Source organism: Onychomys torridus, chromosome 3 (assembly GCF_903995425.1).
Source record: "Onychomys torridus chromosome 3, mOncTor1.1, whole genome shotgun sequence".
NCBI classification, from domain to species: Eukaryota; Metazoa; Chordata; class Mammalia; order Rodentia; family Cricetidae; genus Onychomys; species Onychomys torridus.
Window position 1 is genome coordinate 103,531,283 of NC_050445.1, and position 17,158 is coordinate 103,548,440.

At 45.9% G+C, this 17,158-nt stretch overlaps 1 protein-coding gene across 1 annotated transcript; it reads right to left on the reverse strand.

Annotated features, from left to right (window-relative positions):
* Positions 1-818: 818 nt before the first annotated feature.
* On the reverse strand, positions 819-16,169 carry Sec13 (SEC13 homolog, nuclear pore and COPII coat complex component). Its single transcript, XM_036182574.1, has 9 exons — positions 16,079-16,169; positions 12,957-13,001; positions 10,853-10,968; positions 9,316-9,467; positions 8,792-8,925; positions 3,788-3,921; positions 3,312-3,435; positions 2,498-2,644; positions 819-1,227 (listed from the first exon to the last, which is right to left on the reverse strand). The coding sequence occupies exons 1-9, from the start codon at positions 16,079-16,081 to the stop codon at positions 1,114-1,116; spliced, it is 969 nt and encodes a 322-aa protein (XP_036038467.1). The 5' UTR covers positions 16,082-16,169; the 3' UTR covers positions 819-1,113.
* Between the last annotated feature and the right edge of the window lie 989 nt (positions 16,170-17,158).

The following is a 17,158-nucleotide window of genomic DNA, read 5'->3' on the forward strand; positions in this document are numbered from 1 at the left end:
GGCTTGTCCTTAGGCTGACAGACTCCCATGCATTCTCTATAAGTTGAGCAGCACAAGAAAGGCCCTTTCTAGTCTTTTTCTCATGATATCATGGAAGAAAGGAAGCTATGGTTTTTATGCAATTTTCAGAGGGTTTGGGTTCTATGGAGTGACTTAGGAGGCCGTGTATTCTACTCCTGAACATGTTACGGCAAACAACAGGTTTGGCTTATGAAAAGAAAAAGGATAGATGGGGCTCTGCAGTTCTCCTGAGGTGACTGGATAGAGCAGCTGCCTTGGTATCTATTTAAAGGTTTGGTGTGAACATATTTTGGCTGAGGACTAATAACACTGCCTCTTTGGTTCTACAGTGGATAAGTTTGGGGTGAGGTAGGCTGGAACTCTAATCCTGGCGTTCTCCTTAGCAAGTGGGTAAGCCTATCTCCTCTGCCATATTGCTTACCTGAAACACAGTGTGAAGGCTAGTCAAGCAGCAAGTGGTAGACAGTAGCTACTGTTGTGACTGCTGGTTCAGGTGAAGGTTTCAGGACCTCTGCTGGGAGGCGGTACCTGGCTCAAGGTTGTTTAGGACCAGAACCATGGCTTCCCACCATAGCCTTATGTTTGAATGCTCTGGGTTAATATTCCTTGCCTGACATACGGATGTGTTGGCATCTCATACCCATTCTTTAGAGCAGAAGTTATCAATCCCATCCCATGGAGTAAGTGTACCCAAAGGGGGCTACTGCCCTTGCAGGCCCAGTCTGGAATATAGCTTACACAGGTGCTCACAACAGCCCAATTTGGGCAGATACACTGTGTGGGATGACACAGCAAAGTTTCTATGCAATATGATTTTATTAGCTTGGAAACAGCCTGAACCAAAAGATAGTTAAAAATGGCCAAAAATATTTAAAAATAATAGTCATTTGTTCCTAACATGAATACTCTCAGCTGGACTTTAAATTACTAAACATATGGAATCCCAGTAAGGCAGGTGAGCACCCAGTTTCCATCTGTGGGCACTCCTTGGGTGTGGAATCTTGGGAGCGTTGGGACCCTCCTTCCCAGTTATTTGGACGTTGTTCCAGAATAGGCAGTCCTGGAAACAAGAAGACCAGGCCGCCTGTGTTGTCACTGCTCATTCTGTTGGCCCTCTGTGATGGAGGTTGACACAGAACCCTGGCCTTTGTTGACATCACTGATGCACACCCACTGTCCATCCACCGACTCTTTCCACAGGGTCACCTGCAAGTTAGCATACAAAGTCACAGGTCTGCACCCGTTTCTGCTGCTCTCCAGCCTCCTCAATGTGACACAGGCTGTGGAAAAAGCATGTACCTCCCACTAGCTCAAAATGCAGGGGAAGGAGTAACTCATGGTACAGAGCACAGTAGGACTAGCCCACATGGGATGCTGCTCTAACTGGAGTTACAGTGAGAGGACGTGTGTGGCTAAGAGCAGGCTAGGGTTGGGCTGCTTGTGTTTAACAGCACAAGTTAGACAAAACGTAACTATTATATGAGGTACCCTTGTAGAGAAACAGCTGAAAAGGTCTGTCCCTTGAGAAAAGCTGAGTGACTGTTCTGACAACATGGCTCCTCAGAAGTATATCACCTTGTGCAGCTCACTTACACCTGTTACAGAAATGGGATCTTTATTTCACACACAGGGTGAGGAATGGCCTTAGAAGGCAGGCAGATAAGCCAGCTGTAAAATGCCTCAGGAATGCCTATTTAAACACTGGGTCCTGACTCTGGTAGGTAGAAATAAAGCTATCCTTGAGATGGAGCCTGCAAGTCAGTTCTGGAACTACTTACTACAGAGCAGAAAAGGCTACCTGTAGAGGTGTGGGAAAAAAAAGTTTCTTCACTCATACTCTTAGCAAAATGAATAATGTTGTGTATGTATTAGCTTTATAAAGGGAATCCATTATGCTAAATGAAATAAGCCAGTCATGAAAGGACAGAAAGTGGAGTAGGTAGTGAATGGAGCTAGTTAATAGGTGCTGAGCTTGTTTTACAAGCTTAAGAGTTCTGGAGGTCAGTTGCATAGTGTCAACACACAGCACTTAAAAGTCATTACAATAGTTTAAAAAAAAATACATATTTTACTACAGTTACAGAAAGTATGGAAGTGCTCCTAACCTCTACAGAGAAGCTATGCTTTAAGGCAGGTGTTCCCTACTTTCCTTATCTCTGCCCTGTGTTGGTCTTTCCAGTGGCCACTTGGTTCAAAGCAAAAGCAAGAGGTAGAGACATAGGAGGTAGTAAAAGCCCCTGTGGTCTCCTGATTCTTAGGAAAGAGGCCTATCAACATCCTGGACAGCTCAATGCTCTCCTTGCAGAGCTCAGGCTACACATCATCTCCTTTCCTGTGTACACAGTACCCCAAAAGGTTGAGAGACTGAGATGTAATTTAGATCCACCTCTGACTAGGTGGGACTACTTACTAAACATGCCAGCAAGTGAAAAATCATTATAGTCTGTATGCTCACTGCCCAGGAAATGGGCTATACCTTATTGTCTCCACCCGACACGGCCAGGATGTTTGCTGTGATGGACCAGCTTACATGCCACACAACGTCATTGAACTTGTGCAGGAGTTTGGGTGACCACATATTGCCTGAAGCATCATCACAGGTCCAAATAAACACTCGACCGTCCTAGGGAAAGACACATCAGGAGATGGAGGATTAAGCATTCTCCCCAGGGACAGCCATCTGGACCTGCAGACAGGCAGCTGAACAGTCTGTTCCACTGTCCTGCTTCCTATCTGTTTACTCTGAACACATCTCACAATAGACATTGGGTTCTGTGGTTTTATGGATGAACAGGTCATTGCTATGGATATTTTTCTCCCTGCCTGGCTGGTCTTTCTCATCTGAACAGGGACAGCCATCTTTTAAACCAAGCTCAGAAACAGGGAATGTGTGAAACAAATAAGAAAAACTTCTAATAAATAAAAACACTCTAATGGACCTAAAAGGTCTTGCCTATTATCTTTCATTCCAGTGGTTGACAGGAAATAAGAACTGGTGGTGTCTGGGAAGGCTGACTAGATATATGAACCCAAGGCACTAAGTTTAGGCACCTCCATCCCTCCTACATGAGAGTCAGGAGGGACCTGAACTTGGCTCCAAGTTTGGGATTAGTTCTCAAGCTACTTCTGACCCATCTCACGGTACACTGGTCCTACATGCTCCTGGTCTCTGCCCAAGTCTAAAGATACCTGCTGCCCTCCCTCCTCCCTCTGAAGGACTTTCCCCTCTTTTGACATTGGAAGGAATCAAGGCTGAGGACATGGGCTGCCCTCATGCGGGTGGGGCTGACCTGAGAGCAGCTGGCAATGGTGCTGGTGGGCAAGCCAATGGAGGGGGCCCAGGCAACATCTCGAACCCAGTCGCTGTGTGCTTCTAGCTTCTGCTCCTCCTTCCACTGGCCATCTTCCTCCTCCCTAGAGGAAACCAGAGCAGGGTGCAGCGGCAAGCAGGCATCTCCACCCTGGTGGATAGTCCACCTTTCATGTTCTCTTCCATGAGAATAAGGAATGGAATTCTACTCAGCTCACTAAGTTGTCCATCAAGTCCCCAGAAAATGCCCTTTCCACCATAGCTCCAAAGGTTGGGGAATACTAAAAGTGCTTAGAAAAAGAGAAAGGTGTTTGTTTTAGAAGGATGACCTAACAAACCGAAAACAGTATACTGTTACTGACAGGGAGAAAGGTGACCTTGCTGCTTGTAGAGTGTGGCTGAGCAATGGCAGGCAGAGCAGAAGTGCTCCAGGAGATGTCCACACAACTCACTGACCTCCACAGCTTGATGAGGTTGTCACAGCCACCTGATGCAAACTTCTTGATGTAATTGGGCTTCTGTCCTGATGGCTGGTCTATGAGGCTTCCAGGCACAACAGCAGGGGCCCAACTGACAGCGTTACAGCCAATCTGCGGAGGGGAACCTGTGGTGAGGCTGCACTCTTGCACAGCAGTGGGAAGTATCCTATGGACTCCTGGTGATTTCCCTCTTGTAGTTGCAGGACTTGGATTATAGCACACAAATAATGTGATGAAAAGAATTAGGCACTGACGTGTTCTTGTAATACCAGCATGGGAGGCAGGATAAGGGGACACGAGTCAGGCAGATTTCTTAAGGTCACTAGCCAATTAGCCCAGCCAAATCCATGCATTTCAGATTCATTAAGAGATCCTGTCTCAAAAAATAAAATGTGGAGAGCAAAAGCTGGGCGGTGGTGGTGCAGGCCTTTAATCCCAGCACTTGAGAGGTAGAGCCAGGTGGATCTCTATGGGTTCAAGGCCAGCCTGGGCTACCAAATGAGTTCCAGGAAAAGGCGCAAAGCTACACAGAGAAACCCTGTCTCGAAAAACCAAAACCACAAACAAACAAAATGTGGAGAGCAATATGGAAAGACACCTGATGCCAACCTTGGACATATATATAAACCTGCACAAGATATTACTAACAAGACACACACTCAAAGTAGGGATTAGCCCTAAAGGCAAACTATGAGACCAACAGATTTCTCAGCAAAAACCCTGAGGGCCAAGAGGGCATAGGATGGTGTTTCAAGTCCTCAAAGAAAATAACATTACAGTGCAGAATCAAAGGAGAAATGAAGAGCGTCTGCTAAGAGCATAATCCAAGGGAATTGGCCATAAGACTAGCCTTATGAATGGTGAGGGGAGAGTCCTGTACCACAGAGGGGGAAGAAAGATTACTCTCAAAGCATATGGAAGAATAAATCCTATTAGAAAAGTACACATGAAAATGAAAAACAGCAAAAACAAAAAACAAAACAAAAAACAAACCAAAAACCAAAACATTAATACAAAGATGAGCTAGAGACGGCACCATCAAAGAGGAGTCAAAACAACTAGATGACCAAATAATGACTTCTCATGGTAACTCTGATCTTGGCTTACATATTTCTTTTTTGTTGTTTGTTTGGTGGCAGGGTCCTAGCTATGTAGCCTAAGCTGGCCTTGAGCTTCCTTCCTTTCTACCTCAGTTTCCCAATGTAAATTATCTCAATTCACAAATAAAAAGACACAGACTAGGTCTGGGAAGATGGTTCAGTAAGTAAAGTACTTGCCACAAAGAATGAAAACCTGATTTGGACCCCTAGAACACACATTAAAAAACAGGCATGGGCTGGCATGGTGGCGTATGTCTTTAATCCTAGCACTCTGACAGGGGGATCTCTGAGTTTGAGGTCTACAGAGCGACTTCCAGGACAGCCAGGGCTACATAGAGAACCCTGCCTTAAAAAAACTAAAACAAACAACAAAACAGATATGGTGATATGCACTTGCACACTAGTAGCACTAGGGGGGCAGAGACTGGAAGATCCCTGACACTCACTGGCTAGATAGTCTAGCCAAATTAGTGAGCTTTGGGTCCAGTGAGAGACTGTCTCAACAAATAAGGTGGACAGCGATGGAGGAAGACACCAGACATTGACCTCCTGCCTTCACATGTATATGAACATGTACACATGCATATACTACACTACACAAACACAAAGAAACAGACTGACTTAGAATAAGAACCAACAATATGCTGGATGTAACTCACCTCAGCAGCAGAGACAAACACATTAAAAGTGAAAGGCTGAGAAAGCAAACCAGAATCAAACCAGGTGGTAACAGTGTACCTGACAAAACAGACTTGACAAAGACTTACTGTTCTGCAGACAAAACAATAAGATACAATGAAAGTCACACCATCAATTGGTATGAAGATAATGGTTGTCAATATATATGCACTGAGTTTAAGAGTAAACATTGTAAGACAAATATTAAAAAGAGCCCCAGATACACAGTGTTAGTAAATTCAAAAGTCTGAAATAATAAGTTGCATATTTCTGATAAACAGAACAAAAATGGAAGTCAACAGCAAAAGAAACTGCAGAGATTATACAAACACATGAGGACTAGACCTTCACTTGGATTTAGATTGCCTAGGAAGCAAACAGCTGCACATGTCTGTGAGGACATAACCAGAACATTCAACTGAATGTAGGCAGCACCTTCCCAAGGGCTTAGGATCCTGGACTGAACACCAGTATTCATCCGTCTCTGCTTTCTGACTGTGGATGTACTGTGACAAACGCCTCACCAGCTGCCTCTTGTGCCCTGCCTTCCCCTATTATGACAGGCTACCACCAGACTGTAAGCCAAAAATAAACCTTTCCTTTCTTGAGTTGCTTTGGTCAGGGTTTTGCCACAGAAAGGAGAAATATTACTAATATAGAGATTATACATAGTTTTGAACAATAAGTCATTAAAGAAATTAAGTGGGAAATAGAAAATTTCTTTTTTGGGGGGAGGGATTTTCTGTGTGTAGCCCTAGCTGTCACTGTGTAGACCAGGCTGACCTCACACTTGGAGATCTACCTGCCACTTTCCAAATGCTGGAATTAAATACATGCACCACCACCACCTGGCTTGAGAAAATTTCTTAAATAAATGTCAATGGAAACATACCAAAAGCATACAACGCTTTAACTAGTACACAGATGGAAGGAATAGTAAAAGCAGTACAAAGAGGGAACTTTACAGTACTGAGTGAGACCCTGCATCCAAATAAAACACGACTCTAGATCCGGGCAACCAACGACTATATCCTCCAAAGGCACTGTACTCACTTATGTGTGTATACAAACACTAAAATCAATCTTTTAAAAAAAAATAGAGCTCAACCTAATGATGTCTTCCAAGGTATTAGAAAAGTAAAGCAAAACAAAAACAAACAGTATGATAAATATAAGGAAAAGACCAGAGCAAACCTGGTGGTGGTGGCACTTGCATTTAATCCCAGTGCTAGAAAGGCAGAGGCAGGAGGATCTCTGTGAGTTTGAGGCCAGCCTGGTCTACAGAGCGAGATCCAGGACAGGCATCAAGACTACACAGAGAAACCCTGTCTCAAGAACAAAACAACAACAAAAGTGTAAGATGGATCTAAACTGCAAGCAGGAATGACCGCAGAAGAAACTTTCCATGACTAGGGAAAATGCCAAGGTGAAAAAACAGTAATAATATTTAAAGCTGTGCAAGGGGTGGGGGATGGCTTAGTGGATAAAAGCACTTGCTGTGAAAGATTAAAATAATTCAATCAGTAAATGGCAGATAAACTGAGCAGTTCTCAAAATAATCAGTATAAATGCCAATAATACATGAAATGTTTGTCTAGTTACTCAAGAATTATAAATAAAAACACACTGACTCTACATCTCCTTAGGCAAAGCAGCCATCAAGAAAACAGCAAACTGCAGGGTGGATGAGGTGGGAGAAAGAACGCTTCCACAGTGCTAGCAGCAATGGTGAGGGGTGGGGGTGTATGGAAATCAGTGCAGCCACTACAGAAAACTAACAGAATCCTGCTGTTACTTCTGGGTGTGTAAGCACAGCACAGGAATAACTCAGCTATCCATGTTTAGTGCTGCGCTATTCACAGCAGCTAGGAACTGGAGCCAGCCCTGTGTACACCACCAGAGAAACTAAACTGATCAAAGAAAATGGGGCCTAGATATACAATGGAGCTTCATTCTGCCATGGAAGAATGAAATTATTTCATTTGCAGGAAAATGAATGGAACTAGAGATCAGGTTAAGTGCAATAAGCTTAACTCAGAAAGACAACTACCACATATTTTCTCTCATATGTGGAATACAGACATAAAACAAACAAAATCCAAGACAGCTGGGCAGTGGTGGCGCATGCCTTTAGTCTCAGCACTGAGGAAGAGGCAGATGGGTCTCTGAGTTTAAGGCCAGCCTGGTCTATAGAGCAAGTTCTAGGACAGCCAGCGCTACACAGAGAAGCCGTCTTGGAAAAAGAAAACCAAAAAAAACCAAAAAAACCAAGACATGATAATAGACAAGGTATTATTTGGGAAGAGGAAGTGGACCATTGGGAGAAGAGAGGGTAACAAGGTAAATATGATCAAACTATATGGTATGCATGTATGAAAATGTACAAACTTGTAATTTTACCCAATGAATATACACTAGTAGAAAAAGCAAAAAGGTAAACATGAAATTGCCAGATGACCCAGCTATTTCACAGAGATATATATGGAAATTAGAAACAGAGATACAAAAATATACCCATAAACATTCATAGCAACATTTACTAATTAAAAACTGAAAATGCTGGGGTTGGGGATTTAGCTCAATGGTAGAGCGCTCTCCTAGCAAGCGCAAGGCCCTGAGTTCGATCCCCAGCTTAAAAACAAAAAAACAAAAAACAAAACTGAAAATGCCCAATATCAGACAGGAAAATGAATGAGGGTTTGACACATGCTATGGTAGACAAACCCTGAAAATGGAATATTGCTAGTTTGTTCTTTCATGTACAAATGTTTTGATAATTACAAGACATCCAGTTAGGGGCTCAAAGAATATGAGTTTCTTCTTCTCACAATGCTTTCTGGACTATTTCAATCTTAAGGTCCAAGGACTAGAAAGCATAGGGAACTAGATCTCTAGGCCATTCTTCGAAACACCACCATTGGGTGCCCCAGTGCATGTCAGCCTGAGGCTTCCATAGCAAGGTTAAGTATGCCCGCACACTTCTGTCCCCAACCTAAGGGCTTGCTAGGAAAAGTCAGTACCACCACTGGCTTGGACTGAGAAGGCTGGTGCAGCTGCTGTCCCTCAGAGTAAAGAGGCTCCAGCAGTCTCTCGCCTATAACCCCCCCCCCCCTCCAGCCACTGCTCAGCAGGGTCATTTAGTCTCCTCCTGGGAGCACAGAAACTGCGCTCTCCTTCATGCAGAAAGCAGGGGCTGGACTCACCGTGTGAGCGTTGTTAATCTTCTTCACTTCCCACTGGCCTTCCCCAGTATAGGTCAGTAGGGAGATGGCCCCATCCGAGCTCCCACAGGCCAAAATCAGGCCATAGTCGTGAGGGGCCCAGCATACAGAGTTCACTGTGGAAAGGAGGCACAGTGAGCATACTGTCATCATACATCTACTGTTTTGCTAAATTCTTAGAAAACCCACAGGAATTGCCAGTTGACATCTGGCCAAATAAGGAAAAATTAACACCTAACAGCATTTCCTAAGCCTGTCTTCACAAAACAAGGAGGAGGGGCACCCTGAGATTCAAGGCTATCTTGGGAAGCCTCACTGTTCTTGATAAACATTTCTCTGGATTGGCTTTAGTCTTGGGGACTGACCTCAGCTGTGGACAGACTAGTGGAAAAGCCACCAGAGTCCAAAGGATGGACAACAGCAAGGGAAGGGAGCATGGGAGGAATCCAGAACAGAGGCCCTTCCCATCCACAGGACCCTCGTCCTCACCTGCTAACTCCACATACCTGAGGAGTCATGTCCTGAGTGCTCATGAGTCTTCTCCCAAGTACCATTTTCCTCCTTCCAGATAATGACTTTCCGGTCATAGGAACAGGAAGCCAGGATATTGCCATACATGGGGTGGGCCCAGGCTACTTGCCATACTGGTCCCTCATGTCTGTAAAGGGAAGGGGTCAGAGGCTGCTCAGAGGGTCAGGGGACCCAGAGTGCCACCTCCCTCTAGAGAGACAAGAGTGTTCCTGCTGTCTTAGTTTTTTGAATTGGGGTCTTCTCTTCTGAAAGGGACCAAACAAACCATACTGAGCTGGTTGTTCCAGACCCTTCTTCATGCACTCCTTCCAGTCCTGTTCTGTGAATGGGTACAGGAGGTAAAACTGACTTAGCTGTCCTCTGCCTCCCAAATGCTAGGAAAAAGGTATGTGCCACCATACCTAAATTTGGTCTGCATGCTACTAAGTTTAAAATAAAAACTCCATATCTTGAAATGAGTTACTAAAACACCAAACTTCCTCTTTGCCAAAACCAAGTACCAAGTGGCAGGTCTAACAATCTATAATTTCAAAGTCATAATGAGCACAAATGGTATTCTTAGATAGCTACATGTAAGATGAAAACACATCTGAATTTTCTTGGTGACAAAGTGACAGGAACTATAGTCATTCCTGGAGTTTGCAGCTACATCCAAAATAGAAGGAAATGGTAAATTCAGAGTCATGCTAACAATGTAATTGTTTTCCCTGTCCCAGTTAGCCAAACCTTGGGTTCAATTTGTAGAACCCTTACAGAACCAGGTACCCTAGGTTAGGAACCTACACTATGTGAAAGGAAGGCTCTGATGGAAAGCAGATCTATGAGCATGAAAGTAAGCCAAGACCTCAGGGGTTAGTAGGAAGGAGAGAAGAGCAAACGTCTGTCATACTACCTGGCCATCTGCCATGGACAAACAGGCAGAACAACAGGATGAATTAAGTCTGTCTTTCGGGCCGAGTGAGATGGCCCAGTGGGTAAAGCACTTGCTGTGTAAGCCCGAACACCTGAGTTCAATCCCCAGAACCCATTTGTAAGAGAGAACTCCACAAAGTTGTTCTCTGACTGCTACCTATGAGCCTGCACATGTGCTCCAAGTAAGTTTATCTTGTGATCATACTTACCAAATGATACTTCAGGTCAAATGGCTAAATATGTATAGGATGGTAGTAGTAGTCATTGCTTCTGAACATGGCAGTGGTTGCCCATATCACAAATCTACTGAGGATGGCCCTGGATGGAGGCAGGATTAGCCTATCTGGGATTAAGCAGAGGAGGGCTCTAAGACACAAAGTGCCTCACTTGCCCAGGTCTCCTGATGGTAGAGCTAGGGCTCATACCTGAACGTACCTGCACCCTTACCTGCACCTCTGCTAAGAGTACAGGGGTCTGGGCTCTAAGCATCCTCATTGTTGAATGCACTCTGGGACTGTCCTGGATTTGTGCTTTCATCCTTCCCCCAAGGCCTTAGATTCCAGCTACCCTGAGACCTTCTCCAGGCTTGTTTACACTTACCCTCTGAGGTCTGCAATGAGGATCTGCCCTCCATTTCGCACATCAAAGATTTTGACGGACCTGTCCGAGGAGCAGGTTGCTAGGCGGGTGCCATAATAGTCCATCTGGGCATCATGCTGCAAGGGAGGACAATGGGGGAAGCCTGCAGGATGGGTGGGGGAAGCCCCAGCCAGACCTAGTATAGACCAGAAACTACCCAAACTCCTATCTGTGCATCATGTTGCAAGGGAAGGGCAGCTGAGGAAGCCTATAGGACAGGTAGGTGAACCAGTCAAGACCTAGTATACACCAGAATCTATTCAAACTCAGTCTCAAAGAATCATCACCTCAGGGACAAGAAGCTAGAACGTTGGTATTATCACTTCCCTGCCATATTGAGATGGTTGTTCTAGATTCTTCATGTACTCCTTTTAGCCCTGTTCTGTGCGTACAGAAAGAAAAACCGACTTGGCTGTTCTCTGCCTCCTTTCAGGCCCTGTCCTGATCACAGGCTCCATGGGCTATTGGGGAAGACAAACTGAGGCTCAGCTTAGCCCCAGACCCCAAGACTAATGATTGAGAGCGGGCCTCAGAATACTTCAGGCACCATGCAGCACCTCTCTGAGGCAATGTGGGCCTGGATACAGGGTTCCATACAGACATGTGACATGTGGTCCTCTCACTGCACCAAAGTCCTGGATAGTTTGGGTACCGTTTTCCTAGCAGTGTGTCTAGTACTCCAGATTCTACACCCATGGGAAGCAATGCTTTAAGTATCATTGCTCCCATTGCTCAGGAACCCACTTTGACACTGACTGGATACCTGCAGTTAGGGCTGACTGCTGCCCCAGTTCTGGGCCTATTTCTGCAGCATGTTGTATGGACTTCCACACCAGTCCCCTATTAGCTGGCTCACCTATCCAAGTGGTTGCTACTTCCTATCTGTCCCACCCTGCAGGTTTCAGCAAAAGTCAGCTGTTACCTGGAGCAGTTATAACCTTTCAAAGAAGGTGCTACATGGAACTGTCTACTCAAAGAAAACAATTCTTTCTACTGTGTTAGGCCTTGCTCTACTGGTAGGCAAGCTGCAGGTCCATTCCAAAGCCTTTTCAGCAGAGTTCTATCATACTGGGAAGGAGGGCATAGTACCTGGGGTGAAAGTTCTATCCTTAGCTTCTCTGTTGTACAACCTTTGGAAAATTAGCTTTGGCCTTTAACCTTCCGTTTCCTTATTTTTCAAAGGGGCTAAGGAGTGCACTGGCTCCAAGGGTCCTTGAATGAAAACAGTCAGGGTCTGATGACAAACTTCGTGAGCATGTAAATATTTCTAACTACTGTACTACCTCATCTGGTCCCCGGGAGGAAACCAAGGTGGGACACTGGCAACTGTGTCTAGAGTGGATCTTCTTTCCCTTGGGCTCATGCCAGCTCCAGCCATGTATGTAGTCTCACAGCTAGACTACTCACGTCCAGAATGAGTAACATGCACAATTTTGCATCAGAACCCCCAAACAAGTGTCAGTAGTCAGGCTGGGAGGTCAGGAACTCCACAGAAAAGGCTGAGACCACCAGGCCTGGGCCCCACTTGAAGGCTGCCTGCATTGTTTGGCTTCAGGAAGCAGGAAGGATGTTTCTGTCTTAGAGACTTTAACCTCTGGACCTTCCCCAGCAGCACTACACTGTGCCCTGTGTTGGCCTCTCAAGAAACGCCCTGAGTAATGACTTCAGGCCCAAGGGTCTGGTGTGGCCTACTCTCTGGGGTAGACGCCCATCTGCCTCTGCCCTAGGCTTTCACTGTGGCTGCCACTGACTTCCTACTCTCCCTCATTTAACTCCCTTTCAGTGGAGCTGAGAAGTGGCCTGAAAGGAAGACAGGTGGGAAGATGATGGTCAAACCCCTGCCCCCAACTCAGCCTTACTCTCAGAGCAGGCTACTGTGTTGAAGGGCCTGAGCTGCACAACAGAACCAGTTTCTCATAGCAAAGACAAGCCAACTCAGAGGTCATGTGGGAGAACAATGAAACCTTAGAGGCTATGGCCTGCTGGGAACTACTACATGGCCTGAACTCCCATGGAAGAGAATGCCCATGTCTAGGCCCAGGAGAAGGGATGAATGGATACTTACAATCATGTCCTCATGAGAGGTGTCCACGGTGTTGATTACTGACACCTAGAACCAAAGACATTCTGTGAATTCATTGACAGCAGCTACAACAGTCATCTCAGTAAAGCACCAGTTGCCTCTAAAGTTCTTAGGGGGATTTGTTCACTCATTCACTCACTGACACACTCATTCTGTAAACACTTTCTTTTTCTGGCTCTCATTACGTAATTCAGTGTGGTCTTGAACTCAGGCTCCTCTTGCCTCAGCCTCCTAAATGCAAGGATAACATATGTGCATTTCCAGCTAAGGGCCTTCTTTGAATTGAGTACCGTGCGAAGGACTGTGGCCCAACAGGAGTGTGAATGGCAGGTCTTGCCTCAGAGAAGCTCAAAATAACTTGCAGTAGGCCAGGTCAGCCATACTGTGGTTTGTGTGGACAGGAGGAGCCCATGATGAGGGGGACATACAGCTGCCTTAAGTGATGAGAACCAGGGAGAAGATATAATCCAAGCAAAAGAGGATCCCACGGGCAAAGATAGTCTGAGAACTTGAGGTCAGTGAGCCTGGAAAGCAGGCTTGGCAGCTCTCAAAGGTAAGGTGGGACCAAGCAGGAGCAGAGTTCACATCTCCTTTCTGCATTACAGAGCTTCAGATGGTCCAGAAAGTTTCAGACCAGGACCTGATTTGAATTGCTTCTGAGGTTACTCTCTGGTCTGCCTAGACTTTGACCTTAGTGGGACCCAGGTTTGATAGTCTGTAGAGGTAGAAAACAGCCATGATGTGCATCAATGATTTCCCCATTTGTTTTTGTTTTTGTTTTTAAATCAGCCTCCCTTGATCCCCAACTAGCTAGACTGACACTCTCACCCTCTCCCTCTCTCCCTCTCTCTCTCTCTCTCTCTCTCTCTCTCTCTCTCTCTCTCTCTCTCTCTCTCTCTCTCACACACACACACACACACACACACACACACACACACACACACACACACACAAGCCTTGAATAGCTACAGTACTTTATACTACTTCTCTGCTGGAGAATGTAGGCTCCAACTATCTATACCTTTGACACATTCTCTATTTGTCTTAATACATGGCCTGGAACTCCCTCTGTCGAACAGGCTAGCCACAAACTAAGATTCACCTGCCTCTGCCTCCTGAGTGCTGGGATTAAAGACACGTGCCATTATATCCCTCAGTTTTGAATTTCTTTAAAATTTTTTAGCATGACGTTTTTTGTTTTTGTTTTTGTTTTTTTTTTTATAAAGATTTTGTTTATTATGTATATAGTGTTCTGCCTGCATATATGCCTGCAGGCCAGATGAGGGCACCAGATCTCATTACAGATGGTTGTGAGCCACCATGTGGTTGCTGGGAATTGAACTCACGACCTCTGGAAGACCTCTGGAAGTGCTCTTAACCTCTGAGCCGTCTCTCCCAGCCCCAGCACAATGTATTACAGATAGAAGAAACTCAGTACCTTTCCATTGAATTAATAAATGAACAAAAATATAATTTTTTGTTTTTTTTGTTTTTTTGTTTTTTGTTTTTTTTTTTTTGCTCAACCACTACTTAATTCTTGAAAGAGAAAAGGGAACTGAAAAGGTGGCTATCATTTGAGATTGACATATCTCACCATTTCCCACGTCACCTTTTCCAGTGCAAACTTTGCAGTTACAAAGCCTGATTCTTCAAGGCAGGGTGTTGTGGTGCAGGACCTTAAAACTCAGGAGGCTCATGAAAGTGGAGCAAGAATTCTAGGCTAGCCTGGGCTACTTTTCAGAAAGGTAGGCCTTGAGAGAGCATGATAGCAAGGCATTCAGTAAGGCACACAGAGTAAGTATAAGTTTTCTTGTGAATTCGAAGTGCTTTAAAAAGTGCGCTTGAGGGTCTGCAAAGACTAAAGGAAGAGGAATTACACCTGCTTGCAGACACTGACGTTTTCCCTTGGCATTGAGAGGCACCAGGAGAAGTCAGTTACAGCCAATAAAGACTAAACAACTTAAGAACCAGTGAAGAGAAAACCCTTGCCAAAACCACACTGCTGGGAATAAACCCTATCTACGAACCTCAAAAACTCAGCCTATGGTCTATACTACCAGACCTGGCCCCACACCCTCCACCTCTGCCCCAACACACATCATACAAGGTGGGCGGTGTTCTCAAGAATCCCCACAATCCAGACTGGCTGAGGGAGAAGTAATTTGATGTTGGTGACCCAAAGGACCTCTGAGAGCTGGCGCTTCTTCCTGACCATCCTCACTCAGCAGCCACGGGTTGTGATCCACACTCTGGGATGCTATGTGTTAAAAAGTTCGTGGAGCTGACCTCTGCAGCACCCAACACGTATGGGGTTACTGGAACACAGTAAGAAACAGCACTCAAAACAATCCGGCTCATCAGAATCACACCAGTTACACATTTAGAATGAGTTCCATAACCAGCTTAAGAGTCTCCAACTCAGCAACAGAAGAGTCAAAGGCCAACAGAAGAGGGAAGAAGCTCCTTGCACCACTGTGCCAATCAAGTCTAAGACTTCCAGCGACTGATCTCATTCATTCACTCAGTGACTCAGGGGGCACTGAAGATACACTGCAGATACCTCGGAAGTTAAAAAAAAAAAAAAAAAATCCGAGACGACGTCCTAGACTAGAGCCATTCAGCTAGGCCTCTCGTCAGTTTCCCGAAAAGCCTATCACACCTGGGAGCCCTGTGTCTAAACAACTGTTCCCGCCTGGCACTTTTGCTGAGGTAGTAAGTGGCAGGACGGAACAGTTAGGAGGATTTGGATCTCAGCTTTGCTACGTCCAGTTCAAATGATGATAGCAGCACCGGCTCCGCAGGCTACCTTCAGGCAGAGGATGTGAGCAATGGTGGGAACGCACTAAGGGCTCGGTAGACAGCAGCTCCTATGATGGCTTTGGCTTTTTTTTTTTTTTTTTTTCTCTTCCAGTTAGGGAGGACAAGACCCGAGATGGGCAGGGGATGCCACAGCAGCCCGGGCCTCTGAGTTCCGGAAGGCCTGGCGGCCTTACCATGAACTCCCACTCTGAAACCCACAGAGGCAAGACACGCAAATGTTGAAGAGGTGGAGGGGGGCTGGGCAGGCTGAAGGTCACGACTGCCACCGGGATCGCAACACTCACCATAGCTGTTGCAGCGGGGACTCACGGCCTCGGACGTGGCAGCTCAATACGCTTCACTTCCGGCGCCGGCCCGCAGCCGGCAGGCCGTCACCCAGGAGCTTCCGGTCAGCAACACATTCGACTCACACAAAGGTTCCGCCTCCTCGGGAACCCGCGTCCCGCCCTCTCTCGGCTCCGCCCTTATTTTGGCCGTTCGTGGGGCTCTGGTTGCTATGGCAACCCTAATCACTAGTTTTTATAATCTAAAACTGTCACTAGCGGATTTTCTACCTAGACCAAGCTTTCCTGGTTCCTGAAATGCATAAATGATTAGTGATTACAGCTTCACCTTCCTATTCTGTGAGTTCTAGGTCCCTCTGGATTTTATTACGAACATTGCAGTGATTAATTTCGCGAGTAGACTGTGTTAGTACTTTGTTAGGTCTTCCGCAGGACGGCCCTGCTATAGGGCCGATAATTTAAGAGACCCCAGAGGGATTCTCTGGGATCCTGTGAGTCTGGCCCATGAGGAACCCTGGAAGTCCTGTCAGGAGTCCAGCCCACCCACCCACAACCGTTAGTGCACCGCCTTTCTTTAGAGACAGCAAACCAGAGTCTCTAATCCCTGGGACTCTGACTGCTCCAAGAGAAGGCAACTTGAGACCCCCAACCCCTTCCCCTTAGCTTTTGGTTTTCCACACAAGCACTGTAAGGAGGATGCTGAGCTGAAAGACAGCTCCTCTAATGCATATGGCCCCATCCTCCCACCCACTTCAGATCTTAAGAAGCCAAGTGGTCCAGGGTGGAACCTCCACGCTTCTTCCACCCCTACCCCAGCTAAATCCAAATCCCTTCCAGTCCTATGTTGAAACTAGGATTAAAAACCCTGGTTGGAGGTAGCTACCAGCAAATGCCAAAACTCAAGGAGTGTGAAGGGGTTTGGAGAGGGGCCAGGAGAGTGGCAGCCTTATATCCCTGCCCTCCTGCCACGGAGCCTTTGAGATCTTTCTTCTTCAATGGAGAAGTTGTCACAGGGATGGGAAGAAGCAGTACTTAGGGTAAAACAGAAAACAAACTTGAGAGGCCAATTTGGCCTTCTGT

Excerpts from the sequence above, each read along its gene's own strand:
- Sec13 (XM_036182574.1), bottom strand. Across the intron at positions 9,468-10,852 it reads CTCATTGCAGACCTCAGAGG|ACATGAGGGACCAGTATGGC; the intron begins GTAAGTGTAAAC and ends TTCCCTTTACAG. Across the intron at positions 3,922-8,791 it reads AGATTAACAACGCTCACACG|ATTGGCTGTAACGCTGTCAG; the intron begins GTGAGTCCAGCC and ends TCCCCTCCGCAG.